The 21,912-nt window shown below is 34.0% G+C and overlaps 1 protein-coding gene across 8 annotated transcripts; it reads right to left on the reverse strand.

The window, feature by feature from the left end:
- Positions 1–1,770: 1,770 nt before the first annotated feature.
- On the reverse strand, positions 1,771–18,476 carry LOC128168514 (BTB/POZ domain-containing protein 2-like). 8 transcript variants are annotated; one of them, XM_052834729.1, is made up of 6 exons: positions 18,281–18,476; positions 8,458–8,565; positions 6,397–6,544; positions 5,796–5,878; positions 5,107–5,363; positions 1,771–2,836 (listed from the first exon to the last, which is right to left on the reverse strand). In XM_052834729.1, exons 5-6 carry the CDS (start codon positions 5,355–5,357, stop codon positions 1,789–1,791), a joined length of 1,299 nt encoding a protein of 432 aa, XP_052690689.1. In that variant the 5' UTR covers positions 5,358–5,363; positions 5,796–5,878; positions 6,397–6,544; positions 8,458–8,565; positions 18,281–18,476; the 3' UTR covers positions 1,771–1,788. The 8 variants fall into 8 exon arrangements, with proteins under 8 accessions (XP_052690689.1, XP_052690683.1, XP_052690687.1 ...); XM_052834723.1 differs by having other exon boundaries at positions 6,309–6,544; XM_052834727.1 differs by lacking the exon at positions 18,281–18,476 and adding an exon at positions 14,834–14,949 and having other exon boundaries at positions 6,309–6,544.
- Positions 18,477–21,912: the final 3,436 nt, after the last annotated feature.

Genomic DNA, 21,912 nt, shown 5'->3' on the forward strand with positions numbered 1-21,912 from the left:
ATATCGAGCGACAATATATAAGATTAAGAATGATGGCAATAGCAAATAAAGCTACGACCGGCGACGTATATGAAAAACAAGGCGGCTTAATAAACATCTTTAAACGAAATAGCAAGTGACGACAAACTGTTAAAGGGTAAAGGTATCCAGCACAAACAGCTTAGGGTGAGGGGTTGTACACGGGATACAATGATATCAGCTAAGAACGGCTGTTTTCACAGCGTCAGACGAAATATCTAGAAAGGTGACAATATAAACGGCAAGGCTTTTTGATATGCACATCTTATATACAACTGATGATTAGGTACAGCTCGAAATAGGAGCCTAGAGTTTTGTCTGAAGTACTCTGAAGTTGACATTAAAAAGATGCTTGAGTTTCTGATAGACAACATCTATGTAGTTTTTGAATATCAATTAAGTCTTCAAACAATCTGTTGGAATTCCCATGGGTACCAATTGTGCCCCATTAGATAAGCAGATCTATCTTGTATTTTTATGAAGCAGAATTTATTCAAAAACTTGTACGTGAAAAAAAAATCACTCGCTTTGACCTTCAACACAACATTCAGGTATATCGACGACGTATTATCAATTAACAATTGTTATTTCCATACTTAAGTCGACTCGATATATCCCAGTGAACTTGAAATAAAAAATACCACAGAGTCTGCGTCATCTGTTTCATATTTAGATATATTACTGGACGTAGACATTGATGGTAACATAACAGCAAAACTTCATGACTTCAATTTTTCTATAGTCAAGTTTCCTTACTTATGTAGCAATATACCTTGATCACCCGTATGTGGTGCTTTTGTTTCTCAGTTGATTCGATGCGCAAGGGCATGCTCTTCGTATGAACAGTTTCTCAGACAGACGAAGCAAGCCACTGACAAACAAGTTGAAAAAACAGGACTATCAACAGTCTAGCTTGAAGACATCTTTTCGTAAGTTCTATGGTCGATACAACGACCTTGTCAGCAAATACAATCTTCCACTGGGTCGCGTGCTGACTGACGTTTTTCATACTAATTGTTAGACCATAATTAATCACCCAATTGTCTACGGACTTCTCCGGTTTTTACCCGATTACGACAAAGAGCACACGGCGGATGTGACTGGTCAGCAGAGGATGCTCACTCCTCCAAGGCACCTGATCTTACCTCTATCTATTTGGAGGTCCGTGTTGCTCTGCTTTGAATTTCTATTTGTCATTTTTTCATATGAACAGAGACCACTTTATTTTTAACCTCACTTAACTTCTTTGATGAATCAGTTGTTTGCAATTACTGTTATTGAATCTCAAATTTGTCATAGTGAGATAATTATTTACATATAATTATATGTATATCTAGATTCTTTCTGCTCAATACTTGTCGATAGATACCACAGATAAACTGCATTATTGTGATTTAAAAATTAAATCATTTTAAACTTTTAAAATAACCTAGAACCTATCTTCCTTTGTTAAATATGGGCGAAGATATATACGATTAATGACGACAAATGTATAGAATTATGTACAAAATTAAATTTCAGCTATCAGTTTATCCAAGATTTACCTCATAGTGACTGGGAAATTATAAGGTATTAAGTCTTTTGAAACACGTTTAAGATTTCCAAATAGAAAATTTCGGCTACTTTTAGAAAATTGAATTGCTGAATAAAGAAACCATAACTCAATAAATATAAGGGTCCTCAGAGAATATCGTAAAGCTTTATCTACAGCCATACATTCTTGCATTGTATATTTAAAAAATGCACAGAAAATATCTCAAGAGTGATTTATTAGGATAAGAGTAGGCCGGCAATCTGTCCTTTGTCTACAGTGGTACTGGCCCAGTCGTAATCGGAGTCCGAGCTCTCCGAGAGAGCAGCGTTGTAGAAGGAAATCGTCCCGTCACGGAACTGAACACAGTCTCTGCCCCGGGTCCCGTAGAACGACTTGACCCAGTGCGAGGTTTTCGTTGATATCGTGTAACGTTTATTTGGAGCGATTCTGATTGGTTGATCCAGAAACACGTCATGGACTTTTCGAGAGGAATGTTCGAATAAGTGCGAGTCGACGCTTGCTATGCTGGATTTGTTGTGATCGAACACGTCTATACACACGATCTGAGTCTCGTACTGTTCTTTAGGGGTATACACAGTGACCCCGTGTAATGTCACGGGAACACTGCTCTCGAACGCTATATCGTTTTTATCGTCAGAAACCTGTCTCTCTCGGAGAGTCTTTCGGAACCTTAAGACACGCCTATAACAGCGGGACGCCACCTCAAACGTAGATTGTCGACAGTTTCCGTCATTTTTGCTGAAGTTGTACAAGAAGACATTGATGACTTCGTCTGCGTCCAGTAGCATTCCGCTGGCCACCTTGTCCTTGAAATAAGAATCAGCCATTACCGGGAACCGAATTAATTTGATGTTTTCACCTAAAACGAGTCTTTTATTTTTATCGGTAGTTTGCAAATTTCTTCTGGAGCATTCTGCACCTGCCCATCGTATGACGTGTTCGAATAGCTTCTCTTCACTGATGTTTAAACTATCCATTCTAAGAATAGATCCGATGCAATGTTTACAGATTAAGCTGAAAGATTCCGACGCAAGCGCCTCTTCAATGTTTTGAACTAAATACTTTAGACACTTTTCTTTCAGTGTTGTGAGTCCATACGTGTGCGCCTCTTCCATTATCCCAAACACATTTTCTGCGTCTATTCTATCCTCCATGAATTTTTCGCACCGCCATGTTAGTTTATCCACACAATACTTCCGCGCACAATAAAGTATGGAGGTCACGTTTTCGTTGGTCAGCGTGATAGAGTCCGTGTAAAGGTAACTGAAATGGAACGTAAAACCAATCATATCACATCTTTATGTCATCATATTTCAGGTTAATAGTCACCAGATTACGATTTTTAAAGAAATAAGAAATTCATGGTATATAGCAGCCACGAGTTTTCTCCCCTTTCTGGGCATCTAGAGACGTCGATATAATGCGTAGAAATGATATCTTACGCCGAAGCCAGAGTAATGGGGAACATGCCAGAGTCAAATCAAGTGTGGAGATAGCACGGGTTTAGGCGGAACTTTCTGCACACTTTTATAAACTTAGGAGACAAACTGATTGGGCATGTGTTAAACAGTAAGGGCATGTGTTAAACATAAAGGTATATTTACAGAAACATTTTTAATCTCAGCTGGAGTTCTACAAGGTGAAATATTGTCTCCATTATTATTTTCAATGTACCTTAATGATTTTGAAAGATATTTTATAAATAGTAATTGTACATCAATTGAATTACAAATGATTAATATGTTTTTAATTATATATGCTGATGACAATGTCCTTTTGGCAGAATCGCCCGAGGGTCTACAGGATATGCTGAACACATTGCACAAATATACTGATGAATGGAACTTATCTGTTAATGTACAAAAAACCAAAATTGTAATTTTTAGAAACGGAAAATGTGTGAAAGATAATGAAAAATGGGAATACAATAGCAAATACGTAGAAGTAGTGAATCAATTTAACTATCTTGGTATGTTGTTTAACTACAATGGTAAATTTTTATCTACACAAAAGCACTGTGCAGCACAGGGAAATAAAGCAATGTTCAGCATATCTAGTAAAATGATTTGAATTTTAATGTTGAAACTCAATTGAATGTTTTTGATACTTATGTAAAAAGTGTACTTAGTTAAGGTGCTGAAATTTGGGGATTCCATAAAGGTCAAGATGTAGAAAAAGTCCATATAAATTTTTGTAAGAAGGTTTTGGGTGTCAGAAAAAATACTTGCAACAGTGCAGTTTATTATGAAGTAGGTAAATTTCCATTAGAGATTTTCAGGAAACAAAAATTTTTTAAATACTGGTTTAAATTAAGAAACAGTATAAACTGTATTTTAAAAGCATGCTACGAAGACATGGTGAAAAATAATGACATATGGATTTCAAATATTAGGAAAGAATTGTCCACCTTAGGCTTAGCCGATTTATATCAAAGTACTATGAAAGAATCTGTTATTTTAGATATTATATTTAATAGAATGTGTGATGTCTTTAAACAAAAAGTTGTTAACGATATAAGCAATGCATCAAAAGGTATATTATATAAACATGTTGTTGATCATTTTTGTTTACACGTTTACCTAAAGAAACCAATTCATGTAAAATATCGTAAATTAATTACACGCTTACGGTTGTCCTCACATGACTTAAAGATTGAAACAGGGAGGTATGATAATTTAACACGTGATTGTCGAAAATGTGAATCTTGCAACTTAAATGTAATTGAAGATGAGTTCCATTTTTTACTTATTTGTCCATCACTTCGTAGTTTAAGAGATAAGTATATTAAAAAATACTACTCCCGAAAACCAAGTGTCTATAAAGTTATACAGTTATTATCTACCTCTAATACTAAAGAACTATGTAATTTAGGTAAATATTTATATTATGCAAACAAGCAACGAACTCTCCATGTGAATTATTCAAATTGATTATGTACACTTTGTTTTTCTTACTGTTTATTTAATATGTATATGTTCATATGTATAACCTATGAGACATTGGTCTCTTGGAATAAAGAACTTGAACTTGAACTTGATTGCAAGACTGACGACTAATTTCAGCAGCACCTGAATGGTTTCTATTTTTTAATTATCAACATTAACCACAAGTGATTGCAGCGCGTGGTTCTACCTACACTTTCCTTAAAAAAAGCTTTTTCCACCTTGACGTCATTTTATACATCGATGGATCAATTATTGCATAAAACCCGAGGGACCGCGGCAACGTTTGATGCCTGATCGTGTAAGCTTCCTTTACGTGTATTTATCTTTCTCTTTGCATACATGCACTTTTACTACATGTACAAGTACATTATTTTTAAAGGAATCAAGAAGTTTGAACAATCTTTCATCTTTTGTAATCGATCCTGTGTATTTAATGTTATTCCCGAACTGTTTTTTTATAACTTAAGATATTTCTCCAATATGCATGACATTCCAATTAACGCTTTTTTTTTCTTAACAGAAAACCTATGGGATTGTGTGTAGGGGCCCATGCTTCAAACAGACGTGGCGATTTTTTAAAACACTTACTGAAGAAATAGCTCAAATGTATCCTTTTCTATATCTTTAATCACAAGTTGACCTTTTTCTGCCAGAGGCCCTTCAAATGAGGCATAAAACACAGGACTACGTGACACAAGAACCAGTCTGTGGGCACTGACCTCCTCCTCACACTCCCCCACTAGTAGAGTGACGTCACAAAAGAGGGCGTTGTTCAGCACGTGCTTCATGCAGTCGGTCAGACCTTTGTCACACTGCCAAGCGTAGTCGTTCATTGTCATAAAATTCTACAACAGTTTAATTCAGATTACACATACATTTACATGCAATCCTGGAAGAGCTTCCGTTTTCTTATTCTTTTAAAAAGTCTTAGAAAGACTCATTATCTCTAGCCACGGGCCGCAGTTCGCACATATCTCGCCCATATAGGAGAGGATACCATTTATTGGCCGTGGTTTTTAACAAAGAGAGAATCATTTATGATAAGAGAATACAGCTTGCATCATGCAGACAAATTTTACAACAATTTAAGCCGTCATTGGAAATTCCAGTATGTCGATAAACAGAACTATGATACTTACATATTTATATAATTATATTATCTATTTTTGATTTTCCTAATTGGTATACGTACTTAATTTATTTTATCTTTTTACTTATTATTGGTTCTAGATACATGTATAGATTGTGTATAAAGATTTTTTCAACTTGATACACACCAGTAAATACTTTAAGTTTCACATGGTACAGCGACATCCGCATCAATCCTAATGAGTTCTCTCCCTTGATGATAGGTATTCCACTGTAAACAGAAAGCAATGTACTTGTCAATTACGTGAAGGCTTAAGTGTCATAAATAAATAATGATAAAAAGTTGATTATTTCCTTCATAATTTTATAGAGGAATTCCAAATCGTGGTCACTTGATTAAGTGCATACTGGGTTTGCGAAAATAGATCAACTTTCAAAGCAAGATATCATTATGGCCAACTTACTTAAAGTTGAGGCCTTTTTCTAGGAAATATTTTAAAGAATTTATTGCATTCCCTTTCCCAGAAATTTACTTCGTGTTATGCGTTTAATATTAAATATTTCATTTTCAAAATAGGATTGTTACAGCTTGAAAAAAAATTTCCGACATCTTTACAGTCGGAGAGAGTTTCCGACATCTTTACAGTCGGAGAGAGTTTCCGGGTAGCTTTTTTCTTACTACTTTTCTTACTAATACTTACTGTCTTATTACCATCTTGGGAGGCACTAAATACATGTAATTATTTGAAACTGTGCAGGTGATAACAAATCCTCGGAAATGTACCACACCTGTACGTAACCTCGGGAAGGGTTTGCCTAGCAAACCAGACCATACCAAATATGGAGCAAAACAAAACGAGGAATGTTTGTGAAACCCAGAGCCCCCTCCTCCCAAACACTGGTTATACGGCGTGTCTTGGGTTTCAGTTTGTGAGATCTGAAATAGGAAGGAAATCAATAAGGTCACCTACCGAACATGACCAGCCCATTCTGCGATGTGATGACTGTCAAACAATGGTTCTCGAAAAGTTGTTTGACAATATATAGCGTTACTCCCAGCAATATAGGTAATACCCCACAGCAATATGGGTAATACTCCCAGCAATATATAGGTAATACAGGTAATACACCCAGCAATATAGGTAATACCCCACAGCAATATGGGTAATACTCCCAGCAATTTATAGGTAATACAGGTAATACCCCCAGCAATATAGGTAATACCCCACAGCAATGTAGGCAATACCCCATAGCAATATATAGGCAAAATATGGTAATGCCCTCAGCAATATATGGAATACCCCCAGCAATATAAGTAATACCCCAAGCAATATAGGCAATACCCAATAGCAATATATAGGCAATATAGGTAATGCCCCCAGCAATACAGGTAATACTTCCATCAGTATACGTAATACCCCCAGCAATATAGGTAATGCCCCCAGCAATATAGGCAATACCCCACAGAAATATATTTAATACCCCGCAGCAATATAGGTAATGCCCAAGCAATATTAAAGGTAATACCCCGCAGCAATATAGGTAAAGCCCCTAGCAATATTATAGGTAATGCCCCCAGAAATATAGGCAATATAGGTAATACCCCCAGCAATATAGGTAATACCCCACAGCAATACAGGTAATACCTCCATCAGTATAGGTAATGCCCCCAGCAATATACTGCCCCCAGCAATATAGACAATATCTCACAGCAGTATATGGGCAATACACCACAGCAGATATATGGATATTTTCTAACAAAATTATAGAGGCTATTCCTCACAGAAATAGAGAGGCAATTCATTATGCAGAAATATAGACAATACTAGTACCTCATGGAAATATAGGCAGTACATTAAAACCTAGTGACCTTATCATTACGATCGACCTGTGTATGAAATACTTGTATAATGGATATATAACAAAATGTCTCCGGAACTAATGCCACTCGAATAAAACACAAACAAATAGGTTAACTAAGCATACTGATCATAAGGAGTAAAATAGTCTCAAATGGACATACAACAATCAATCAGTTCTAACCATTATGCTTAAAAGAAAAATTCCTTAGACTTAATGTCCTCACAAATACACTGGTCTCACAGGACGCTAACTGACCCAGAATAGGGACACTGACAGAATCATCATGCGATGTATCTTTGAGCAATTTGTTTTTTGTTTTTTTTTTGTAAATTTGGTTAATTGTGGGGGGAAAGTGACACTTATTTGCAAGATGCATTAAACAATAGTAACAAACAGTACGCGAGAGACAAAATTAAGCGACATAAATTTTGACACTAGGAAATGCTATGACAATTGAAGGGAAAGCTGTTAACGATTTTTGTTCTCTGCATAGAAGATGGGTCTGCAGTATAATTGCGTCTTACAATTGTGGGATTTGATCAGAGGTAATTCCCCATCCATTGATCATTGAGCAGTGTAGCGACCTGTGGTGGGGGGGGGGGGGGGTGGGGTGTCCTCGGAGGTCGACAGTTGTAGACTTACCCAGTTTACCCGTGCCGTGTGTATTTGGGTGGAGGGGAAAGTCGTGCAGTAAACATGTATACATTATGCAATCATTTGATAAAGTGCAAGGAAAACTGCGATTGATTGACATGTTACAAGTCAAGTATTAGAGTATGAAGGTATACGAATTTATCTATTATTTTACCCCATATTTTGTTGATATTAACAAAAACGCCCGTGTGTGGCTGTAGGACGTACAGGGGGAGCGTGCATGTTCTTAAAGAAAACGCAGTTGTATTCAGCAATGGTTCAGTGATTCCACAGGTAAACATAAAAAATGAGTACACATGTAAACATAGGAAATGAGTGATGTCGATTACCTACCTGTGCTACATGGGCAGCGGTGTAAAATGACTCCCAAATCAATACACAGCAGCAGGAATCAGATCCCCGTTCGTCCGGCAACTGTTTAGTATTCTCTCAAATGTAAACCTGCAAAAGATAAAAATTCTCGAAATCTAGGGTTATCGAATTTACGGAATAATGGTTAGCATATAAATGCGTAATTAACAGCAATATGCGTTAAATGGGATGTCCAAATTTGACATTTTCATCTGGATTTTTCTTCCCTTTAAACCCTACTGCCAGCATTGTAAAAAGAAGTGCGTAAATTATGAACATCTCAATTCCAATTCCAATCTACGCACTCGATTGTTCAAGGTCAGAAAAATAATAAATATTTACGTCGAGTTGATTGCAGTTTTCAGAGTCAGAATTAGAAAGCTTTACTCAGAATTACATCCCTGCTTAGCGTATTGTAAGCTAGGAAGAAGGGAAGTGAAGTCGACTCGCTCTCAGCGAGTTGATTACGTCGAAATACCCCCTGATCCGTCCTCATTCTTGGACATGTTAAATTTTTAATTTAACTGCGGTCGGCAAAGGAATGAAAATTAGACTCTTAAATAATTATAACTAATGTATCAAAATTAAAACTACTTACATTTCGCTATACATTTTGTTTGCGGTATGGACGCTATATATATTTTTGTTTTGTTTGCGGTGTGGACAATGACAAGATCAATTATACATAGACGAAAGGTGGCGGGATTTTAATTGATGCAAAAATATAGATCTCTGTAGATAAAAACCTTGATTGAAACTAGGCCGTAATTTATTGCACACTGTAATTTACGACGAAGCATCGGTCTGTCAAAATATTTTACTTTCGGTTCACATGTACATAATATACCGTAGAGGTAGTATCTTTGAACTTTTTGATAATAAAATGTGTTTTATTCCCTCTGTTCTTTGTAATATCAAGCCTTGTTTACCGACTCTCTCGGCGCGGATAGTATGCATGTTTCACGGATATAGTCTTAGAGGTGGTTAAAATTAGTCCAGCAATCGATAAGAGCAATAACCATGAAATGACAACAACAAACAGAAAGTTTGACGTGACAAGCTGCACGGAGTAATAGAATAAAAGTACACAGTGAGGAGAACTATCTATCTCTGAGACACTGGGAGCTCGCCTGCCACAACCAAGCTTCTATCGCTATGACCCCTCACGCATCACGGTTAAATATATTTTCTTCAATTTTCTTGTCCCACCAAAAATGTTTTTTTTTCAATAAAAACATTTACTTGATGAACCAAATATTGGCCAATGAATGAGATAACATGTTGTGTGCTGTCATTATAGTTAATTCAAAGTTCATTTTGCCTAGATACGCCACCTTCTTGTGATTTCTTAACAGCCATAAAATTAATTTATTTATAGAAAGTGTAACCGGTTTAGCTTGACTGAATTAACTGTAAATAGTTGTATACTGTAAAACACTATTTGCTTGGGATTACTCTCTATCAATGAATGTATTTTAATGCGTAAATATTTGATTTTGACTGTAAATTAACATTAATTACAAATCGAATCTCATTTACATAGTGTAGCATGGTGTAGTCCATGCCTACCCAAGTTTTGGCAGAACCCATGAATGCTTTTCCCACCCTTTGTTTCATAAATAACACCCACCCTTTTTTATAACATGAGGCCCACAGGCTTTGACGTTCACCTGAGTATCATGGCTTATATATGGACTTGTCAGGTAATCTCATGTGGGAAGAGTTGGAGGAATCTCGGATTAGGTATACCTTGGCTCTAGCGGCCAATGATTGTACACTTTTTGTAAATAGAGACTAACAGGCCTTTGTTAGTCAATCATTATCTTCTAAAATATTCATTTATAATGCACACAGCATGCATACAGTTTATTGCGATAAGCAAACAATGCACATGATATCAATACAGATTTCCTAAAATAGAACACATATTTTATCTAATATGGCTAAGTGACAATTTTCCTTATAGCTATCGGGATGAAATAAATGTAAAATTGTAAAATTGTTAATGGGTTACCCGAGTGACTCAAGCGACCTAAAAATGAATATTTATTATAATGTCTCTTCCCCAAATATAAATTCTGAACCCCTGCTTCATTGGCAGTTATTTTCACAAATTTAAAAGAATATATTATGGAATAATGCTAGTTATAATGCATTTAGTTTATCTCCCACGACTGGAAAATTCATATGAAAATATAAAGTTTTTTCCAATTTCACTATGTGCTCGATTTAGTTTTACCCTAAGATCTGATCCCCTGACCATGGGTCATGAATTTCCCAGATTGGGTAGAGGACGTCGTCTTACATCAAAGCAATGCATTCAGTTTATTTCTTTCTGCTGTGGATGTAGAGAAGAAGATTTTCTAAAAATAAATGTATTGTCAAAATATGGCCATATTGGCCTGGGCCTAAACCCCTGATCTATGGGACAAGAATTTCACAATTTTGGTAGAAAGCTTCATTGATATCCTAATCATGCATTTAGTTTTTTCTCAAATAGGAGCAGAGAAAAGGATTTTCTGACATTTAATACATTTTCACTGTATACGGCCATTTTGACCTCGCCCTAGGGCCTGAGCCTTGACTCAAGGGCCATGAATTTTTATATTTTGGTAAAGGCATTTCTACTCATCATAACCATATGCTTAGTTTTTCTGCTGAATGCCCGGTAGTACAGAAGATTTTATTTTAAATGCGCACAAATTTTTACATTCTCTACCCAAAATTTATGGCCGTTAGTGATTGGGGGCCATAATTTGTACAATTTATATTTCACTTCCCATATAGATGCTACACAGGACAGTTTGTCAAGATAACTCTAAAAGTTTCTGAGAAGAAAGTAAAAAGATCAAACGTTAACACGGACGTCGTCAGACGCACAACGCCGGACGGAAACAGATTATAAAAGGTCACCTAGGTTACTCAGATAACCACAATAAATTTTAACGCCATTTCTCAACTAAAAATCACTTATCGATATATCTCATTAAAGTTTATAAAAACTTAAGTATGTGGAACAGAAAAGCCATATTGTTAAAGACAAAAAAAGTTACAAAATGTATGTGAATGCAATGGCCGTATTGCTTTTTACTGGGGCGTTCTCTAATCAATACTCTCAATCAATACATTTACACAGAGAGAGAGAGAGAGAGAGAGAGAGAGAGAGAGAGAGAGAGAGAGAGAGGTTTCTTTTTATCCGAATTTTAATGGGAAGTTGATTATACAAAGCTTCTCGAAATCGAAAAAAGATCATGCCACATTTAATAAAGGCCTGTACTTACACACTGTGTGTCGATGTGTCCGGCATGTAATGTCACGGGTACAAGTTATTAAAAACACTGACATTAGCAACACTGCCCCCCGCCCCCCCCCCCCCTTACGTACAACTTGTCTTAGTAGCTCTACTCTTGAACTTCGTCTGGTTACTTAAGGATATTTGGATACTGTAAAACAAAATCCTCTTTCCATTTCTTTTAAAACACCCATTTATATACTTTAAAGTTTCAGTTTAACTCGGAATTACATATAACATGTCTCTAATAAGTTGTGTACTGTAAAATACAATCTTCTGACGACTTCATCAGTTTTGTTTGACTGTAAATCATCATCGTTTTTGGCAGAATTCATAAGGAGTTGAGATTTAAACGTTGTCCCCACCCTTTTTATAAATAAAAATATATCTTACGTGTTATTTCTAAACTGAAAATCAATAATCGATAATTTTTAATGTTTATATATAAGGTCATGCAAAAAAAAACCTGTTATAAGAGAAAAATAGATGTGTTGTCGTAAAAAGAAAAAAGATCGTTACCGAATGTACGTGCCCAAAATATTGCGCTATATAGGCGTTTTCTAATCAATATTCCCAATCAAAACAATATACGACAAAAATTTCACAAGTTCTCTAACTGAAACTGAAATTCATGAGAGAGAGAGAGAGAGAGAGAGAGAGAGAGAGAGAGAGAGAGAGAGAGAGAGAGAGAGAGAGATGTCATACACGAGTGTCTTTTTCCTCCAAATTTTAATGCGTAGTAGATTATTAAACGACCACATAAGTCTCCACGAGATAACTGTGGTAGAGATTATGCGACATTTAATATTTAAGGACAGTGCTTTAACAGTGAACTAACGTGCCCAGCATATATAATGACAGGGGTGCATTCAAATTATTAAAAACAACGACAATCGTTATCACTACACAACAATAAAATACATCAATCAACATTTCTATAAGTTTATTTAAGAATATGAAAGGCTGTACTCTAGCTTACCTTCAACAAGAGAGAGAGAGAGAGAGTGTGTACTCAAACCGAAAGTAGAGACCCCGGAAGATGTTTACCAACAACGGAGTGTGTCAGAGGATAACTCGTGCAGTACTCGAGGAATAGGTCACTAACCAAGGCGACACAAAATGTCTAATTCAATCCAAGCCGACACACCATATGTGTTCCCGCACATTGCATGTCTCTATCAATAGTCTTCTCCCATTCTGTTCGGCGTCCTCAAAATTGGACCCGAACAATTTCAAGCTTGGATGCACTTTGGGTATAAAAAAACCAAAAAAACCAAAAAACCCTTCGAAACTTTTGAAGCAACACGTAACTTTCGACGCACTTATAATATCATGTGATCTTGCAGGTTGTACATGGCTCATATAATGAATTAAATGAGATGATTTTCCTTGGTTTAATATCGTTGAGTCGGAAATCATAATCAACTTATACCACCTATGTCAAATTTAGTCAAATATGAGTTTCATCCATGAACGGTTTTTGCAAAGAAGACTGCTTCAATAATGAAGTCGTTGCAAAACCCACGAGGTCATATTTCCAGGTAACTATTGCAAATGAATTTATATTTCTTGGAAATCCACACTTAAATATAATTTAAGTTTGACTGTAAATTAACACGCAATAAACGGGCGGTCCTTTTATGAAATGTCGTCTGTAAAATGTATTTTTACAAGTTTGACGAGGCTAGAAGATGGTCACAAATTATCCATCAGATCCTACTTAAAATTTTGATACTTTTAGCCATTAACTGTCATTTAGTAGAGAACATTGCAAGAACCGTGTTTCTTTTCCCTCTATCTTTATATATATAGCTCTTCTTCTCAAGGAGTTTAATATAGTCAAAAAATGACCACGACCAGCGAGCCACCTTAACTGCCTATTAAGCTTGTTTTTTTGTATTATTTACTAAAAAAAATTAACTTAAGGGACTTTACATCGGTGTATTTTGTATTTTACTTGTTGTGTAATTGTATGCAAGTTTTAGCTTATATTTTCTCATTTTTTTAGTATTATTATTTGAATAAATCATTTTTGGCAATTTAATGTGGTATTTGCCTTTATCAAACAAGGAAGGAAGGATTGGACCATCATAGTCGGTGGTGGTTGTTTTTTACTTGTGTCTTCCCTCCGTAGAACAAAATAAATATTAGACAATATAGCTACAACTCAACCATACATCAGGGAGAATAATTACATATATTGTTTTTTTCTAAATTTATCTCAGCAATTGGTCATTGATCTTGTTGTTTTTTAAGAACTATATCGAAGATGAAATAAATAAACTCGAGTTTTGTAAAACTCTATACGCATTTATTTAACCACTTTCAATATCTCTACAAGTTTATATTAAATGCCTATTTATATCTTATTACTATTTTGTGAATTCTCTCTCCTCCCCCCCCCCCCCCTTTTTATCTTCTTTTCCTGGAAAATTACTTTCGAAATTTTTCATCGTAAAAAAGAGAAACCAAACTCCCAAAGTGACCGTTTTCTGCCCCCCCCCCCACCCCCCACAAATACACCCCGAGTCAAGTTTAAACGAACCTTTAAAATAGTCATGATTCTTTCCATATTGATTTCACAACACGTAGTCATTTTATTCTATTATAGAATTTCAATCAGACATGATTGTTTATTTCTAGTTTTGGATCACCTCTGTGGGGCCCTCTCTGGCGACTCATAAGGTTCATGACAGGATGGGAAAAAAATGAAATCGTTTCCACCTCAGTTTAACAGATTATAAAGATGATTAAGTTCGAACATTTTCAGAAACTACTTTCTTATTTTCTTTAATGTTAGACCCCTTTCCCGGAATCTTAGTAAGCAAATTATGAATACATGTATGTCACAGGTGATTTCCAACTAATGTTATATTATACCCTTATTAGAATTCTAACTAAAAATGTATTTTCATTTGGGAATTTTAAAATCCAATCGGAATGGAACAAATATTCTTAAGAATTTTAAAAACCGGTACGATGAGAATAAATTCTAACTATATGTAATAAAATAACTAATAAAAAAAGCAACCAAAAAGGTTCGGATTATAAAACATGCTCTAGTACCTCATGAAAACGTCGACCTCGGTCCGTGCTAGCTCCTTCGAGATTGACTGGAATGTGATATGCTGAAACAATTCCTTGAATTCGTCCTAAAAATTATTTGGTTCTATTTAAAACATTGGAAATTCCCAATGTTTTGTTTCTGAAGGTACTTTCATTACTGATCATTATGAAATTTATGTTGCATCTTTGAAGAATATTCTAAATAAATTGATATAATTGGTATTATCTATTTAAATAAGATTTTTAAAACATTCTGGATATTCTGCAAATGTGTAGATATTGTATTTTTTTGTAAATAATGCCATAATAGTTTCATTTGTTCCAAGTTTTATGGCAAAGAGACTTTTTGTCATCATTGGCAATACCTTCTTTCCTTTCTATAAGACACGTGTTTCTAGCATATGTTGTCCACAATAGTATATTATTATCTAAATGGTTAACCTCCAGGTTAGAAGCTCAAAGCTAGCAGTCGAAACTAAATGCAGGAAGAGTTTCATTTTCAGGTATATTTTCATAACTTTTGCAAAACTCGAGATCTTTTTGTAGAATTCAACAATGAGGGCTGCAGGTGTCATTATTGCATTAAATGAACCATCATATAGTCAATTTTTTATTTCTTTGAATTTGTCCAGTATGTATTTACACAACATATGATGTACAAAAACTGTCGATTGTATTGTTATTAAGGTTATTTTTAAAACTGTAGTCAATTCTTATAGGTTTGTGAAGTTCACTACAATTTTAATTTTCATTATGAGCATTATTTCGGGACTTCTAAGGTTCCTCGATACGCCTAGATTTTATTTGTTTGATCGATTATAAAGGAATGTATTTTGGAGTATGCATATGATTTCACAAAAAAACCGATATCGTAATCGGCTTTTATTAATTTTATAGGAATTTTTTGTATTTTCTCAGAGAAACGCGAACTATTATTTTTTTTTTACTGCGAATAGAATATTTTAGTGCTTAAAATTTGGTCTCAGTTGCTGCATAATATGATTATTTATAAATACATATCAAAGGTAGTCTGGTCATTTTTTAAATCTTTTAATTAAAAATTATAAATAATAAATCTTTTTATTTTATTTATTTTTTAAATTCATGAATAAAATAGATTATACAAGAGTCACATAAAGCACTAATCAAATAATGATGTTTTTAAAAGAAATTGTAACAGAAAATGCTTAATTTTTTTTTTAAAAAAATGCAATTTTTAAAATTTCAACTGATTGCGATTTGAAAAAAATGCTACCGATCAAAATTATTAAAAATTTGAGATCTACAAGCAAAATGCGATTTACTCTGAGAAATAGGATATGCGTTATAAGATCAATAAATGTACAAACCATTTTACAGCTAAACAACCTAAACACTTTATCAAAATTTTGTTTCAACTTCTTGTGAAAATAATTTTGTATGGTAATTGCGTAATATTACTAACAATTAATAAACTGATTTTATCCATAGATTTAAAAAACATGTACAATTTTTTTTTTCATTTTCTTATAATATTTTTTTTATCAAAATATTATAAGGTCTTTATGGCAGTGTTTGACAATTGTATGGTCGACTGAGACGATTTTATTTTGCACTGAAATATCATGTTTGCAGCCAAAACGATTTTTCCGGTTTCTGTTAAAAAATACAAAAAAAAACAAAAACAAAAATCAAATGAAATAAATAAATAAAATCAGATCATGGTATTTTTCTTGTGAAATCATATTTCAAAAAAGATTCTTTATCGATCCATCAAATAATATATTAATGTGAAAAATACGACAGGTTATTTATTTGAATCAGTCGAGCACTACATACTTATTAAATGTAAGGTGAAATTGATATTTAGAAATTTACCATATTAATTTTATTTTTACAAAAAAGTGCTAAATACATGTATAATAAAAGCGCCATTGTAGCATCGGTTTTGTCCAGTGTTCTTTTTATAAACATCTAATTGTCGTGTGTGTATATATATATATATATATATATATATATATATATATATATATATATATATATATATATATATATATATATATATATATACCTTTTACTTATTTACACTTTAATGTCACATACTGTAGACGCCTTAATTTTTCTACACTTTATTGCAAAAAAAAAAAAAAACTTCATAAGAAAGCGTATACATACTGAATATTTTAAATTTTCTTACTTTTTTTTCAAATTACTTGCGTAGAAAGATACACGCTCCTTTTTCAGCTAAATTTTTTTGAACTTTTAGACGAGAATGTTGTATGATGAAAACTGGCTTGGCTGGTCATTAGAAAACATTAAGCCAGACCAATTGCAAGCCAACAAATAAAGCTCGTTAAAGCTTCCAGTCATGCATCTTTATTAAGATACAAACTTCATAAAATAGAAGTGATATACAATTTTCGTTTCGGATCAAAGTGCAAAGAACAGCCTTTTCATTAATTTGATGTATTTTTATCTTGCAGGAAGAAAGAGATGATGACAGCAAAAAACTAGTCTTCTCTCTCTCTCTCTCTCTCTCTCTCTCTCTCTCTCTCTCTCTCTCTCTCCCCGCATTCAGTACTGTTCAAATTCACGTGACTCATACAATAAAATAACATTCTAAACAATCAAACTATATAGCCTCACCGGCAGTTATCAAGTTTACAATAGACTGAAGGCCGATCGGTACAAAGTGTTTTCTTGTCTATCAGAAAAATAAATAATAGATCTATATTGATTAATGAATATACTCATATTTGAAACAGCAAGTGATTGACATTTTCACCATTTTGAAATTATGTTAAAAACTGTGAACAATCCTTAATAAAGATTTGAAACAGCACAATGACTGTTTTTTGGTTTGAAAATGTGTATCTTGTAGGGTTGGGAGGTGGTGGCCATATTTTGGTTATATTTATCTCCTTTAGAAGAAGAGTTCTGTATGAAACAGAGAAAATGTCTATTTTTTAGCCAAAATATTTTGGGTTTTTTCTTTACTAAATAATTTTAGGAGTAGACCATGACCAAAAATATCATATTTAAAAGTTAAGTCAGATCTGATGGTTAATTAGTTGATCGTCCAGCCTCATTAATAGACACAGATGGTGTAAATTCTTCTACACATTCATACTCTGGTAAATCTTTTGAGAAATTCATTCAAGAACTCATATCAAAGAGTACACTTAACTCATAAAACAAACCCACAAACCCCAGACTTCGCTCTTCCCTCTCTTAAAATTGTTTGATGTATTATATATGTAGATTTGTCGGTTTAACCACAGGGGCATCGTACCCGCTCTACACTCTATGATCATATATATAAAGAATACACGTGTATTATTTATATACACGTATGTCATAGAGTGTAGAGCGGATACGATGCCCCTGTGGTTTAACGAACGGGTGAATGTAATAAAAATAATAAGATAACGAACACATGCAATTATTACAGTTGTAATATGCACTTACCTTTATATGTCATCCGCCGAAACAGCCCAAGAACACAGTACAACAACACAGTACAACAACACAATACAACAACACAGTACAACAACACAGTACAACAACACAGTACAACCTGTTATTTGGTTCGATTTAAAACAACTGGAAATCCCGAAGTGCGTGGGATTTCCGACTGTTAAGCTTGTTTAACCATAGATTCTTGTTTTAACTTGAGGTCATGTGTACATTTAATGCACCAATTTTTCATTCAGACACACACTAGTTTATATAATCATGTGAATACGTCACATTTTGATATATCATTCTCCTCATACAAGACTAGGAAGGAAATTTAATTACGTCCTTTTAAACAACTACATTTACAATGATTAAATATCACTGTGAATCCACTTGTCTTATCATGAGAACTTCGTTATACACGAAATAAGCACAAAGTTTAACACAATGTGAGAGAATAATTGCACACACTGACTGATGTTTTATCAATCTTTCCAGGTTACAAAAGTTACAATAAAAGTTTGCTGCATTCGCAGAAAGTTGAACCATGACCGCTATATAAGAATTCTATTTTTGTACATTGAACCCTGACTTAGATAACACTGTACTGAATCACATCATAGATTTAATATGAATATGGTTTAATTGCATGGATAATATGATGTTGAATGAATTTGTATGTATGTGCATTTGTGTAACTAAGCAACATGTTGTCAAACTCCAGATGATTAATAATGAAACTAGTTTATTTCGATGTTGTGATTTTTTTTCATATACTACTACGTGAGTATAAATATATAAAGAGAAAGCGACAGTCGAAATTATAATTGAAATAAATTTGTTCATTAGAGAGATAGATGGATAGATAGATAGATAGATAGATAGATAGATAGATAGATAGATAGATAGATAGATAGATGAATAGATAGATAGATAGATAGATAGATAGATAGATAGATAGATAGATAGATAGATAGATAGATAGATGGATGGATGGATGGATGGATGGATGGATGGATGGATGGATGGATGGATAGATAGATAGGTAGATAGATACTGATATTGAAAGGTATGTTTAATAGGTACAAAATACTTATTACTTCTTCAGATGATTCATTAAATATATTTTAATGAATTTACATTTTGTTAATGGGAATATTTATATTTTATTATATTATTTAAAAAAAAAACCATAGTGTTATTAAAATAAATGTATATGTAGTTTAAATTGTTTTGCTTACCGGGGTTGATGTTCTTGATTTAAAATTTATGATGTCTAAAAACAAGAACAGTGGAATGAAAGAGTCATTAAATGTTCTAGTTGTGTGCATATAAATATATAAACATATTACATAAGTTACATGTACAAGTTCAAATGCTTAACCTCAAATTTCCCCTATTTTACAAATGTGTCTCAAATGACTGTTTGAGCAACTCTTCTCTACAGTTTGTTACCATTAATATGATTTACTCTGGCAAACCGAAACTGAAACAGTGTTTGGACCTAAGCACAAATCATCACCGCTTACAAGAGTTAGTTCTTGAAAATAATTGATAAATAATTGATAAATTCGATGTAATGTACGCTGAAGCATTTTTGGGGGTTGATTTTTAATCAACTCTCCTGTTCAGTATTTCATGCAAACCGAAACTGAAACAGTGTTTGAACCTAAGCACAAATCATCATCGCTGAAAAGATTTAGTTCTTGAAAATAATCCATAAATTCGATGTAATATATCTTGAAACATTGTGTTTGTATTTAATTCAGTCTATATTTAAAGGTCGCGTCATCAAGCTATCATGTGACCTGGTATCTCTTACTAGTCGGAGATTAACGGAGACAGCCGAGCATCTGGTTGAACGAGACTAGAGTTCATTATTGGTTGGATCCATACACTTTTTGAAATATTTCGAATACCGATACATAGTTTGATGAAATCAATTCTCTTTTTAAATATTACACAACATGATTCATAAGAGGTTTTCTCGAAATTCTTGACGGAAAAGTCCGAGGATCCATATTATAAAAATGTGCGTAATTCAAATAGAGATTATAATCTACTTGCCAAGCAAAATAACATATCGTTGATTTTAAGATAAATAATAATCGATAAAATAACTCCCGTCAGTACTTCTGTACTTTGATTTGGTGCTGTATTGATTATACATTTTACGCGTTCTGGAAAAGGTACATGTAACTTTTAATGCATGTATTTTTAAGAAAGAAGTCACTTTTGCAGCAAAAGCTTTAGTTTTTTCTAAACAAATAAAAAAAAGAGTACATATCTTGTAACAAAAGTAAGAGAAAGACCAATACCATTTTCATCAACACATGCAGCCGTGTAGTATCATCGCATTTGAAGCAGTTATCCAAACACTTGCCTTTCCTTCGGTCAATATCAACATGTTCTTATTAAAAAAGGAGGCCCATGGGCCACATCGCTCACCTGAGGAACAAAAGGTATGATAAAATCAGTTTAATGGAGTCATAATACAAACTATCTGGACAATGTACAATAATACATGTACATCCTGTATAAATAAAATCCATTTTCCCCTGGATATTCTTATGTTTATAATCAGTCCCTTTTCTAACAGGATGATTTTATAGTCATATCATATGTTGAGCATTGCAGTTTTCAAAAAGATCCTTAACAATAGTTTATATACGGGATATAAACGTACATCAAACTCTGAACCTTCTCGGGAGGCCAAAGAATTGTCCTGGGGCCAAAGTCTTAACAATTATAAAGAATCATCTGGCAGATTAGTTTCTGAGAAGATTTTTAAAGATTTACCCTATATATTCCTTTGTTAAACTTTGACCCCCATTGTGGCCCCACCCTACCCATGGGGATCATGATTTTCACAACTTTGAATCTACACTACCTGAGGATGCTTTCACACAAGTTTCAGCTTTCCTGGCTGGTTAGTTTCTGAGAAGAAGATTTTTAAAGATTTACTCTGTGTATTCCTATGTAAAACATCGGCCTCCCATTGTGGCCCCACCGTAACCCAGGGGTCATGATTTTCACAGCTTTGAATCAACACTACCTGAGGATCCTTCCACACAAGTGTCAGCTTTCCTGGCCGATTAGTTTCTGAGAAGAAGATTTTTTAAGATTTACTTTATATATATTTATATGTTAAACTTCGACCCCCCATTGTGGACCCACCCTACCCCCGGGGGTCATAATTTTCACAACTTTGAATGTACACTACATGAGAATGCTTCCACACAAGTGTCAGCTTTCCTTGCCAATTAGTTTCTGAGAAGAAGATTTTTAAAGATTTACTCTATATATTCCTATGTAAAACTTCGATCCTTCATTGTGGCCCCACCCTACCTCCGGGGGTCATGATTTTCACAAATTTGTATCTACATTACCTGATGATGCTTTCACACAAGTTTCAGCTTTCATGGCTGATTAGTTTCTGAGAAGAAGATTTTTAAAGATTTACTCTATATATTCCTATATTAAACTTCGACCCCCCATTGTGGCCCCAACCTTAGGTGAGCTAAAAAGGTTAAGTTTACAATACAATAAGTTGTTAAAGTTGGTTTCTGGAAGAACAGACTTTGAAAATTTTCTTAATAAATATTGACATTTTTTTTACTTTTTTAATCTTTAGTTTTTAA

This window comes from Crassostrea angulata, unplaced genomic scaffold, assembly GCF_025612915.1.
Source record: "Crassostrea angulata isolate pt1a10 unplaced genomic scaffold, ASM2561291v2 HiC_scaffold_1, whole genome shotgun sequence".
Lineage (NCBI taxonomy): Eukaryota > Metazoa > Mollusca > Bivalvia > Ostreida > Ostreidae > Magallana > Magallana angulata.

What these genes read in the sequence shown, in the direction of transcription:
- LOC128168514 (XM_052834730.1), bottom strand. Translation starts at nt 6,343, where the DNA reads ATGTATTTAGTGCCTCCCAAGATGGTAATAAGACA. An exon ending in CCCAAGATGGTAATAAGACA is followed by an intron (nt 5,879 to 6,308) that starts GTAAGTATTAGT and finishes TTCTGTTTACAG; the next exon opens with TGGAATACCTATCATCAAGG. An exon ending in TGTACCATGTGAAACTTAAA is followed by an intron (nt 5,364 to 5,805) that starts GTATTTACTGGT and finishes AAACTGTTGTAG; the next exon opens with AATTTTATGACAATGAACGA.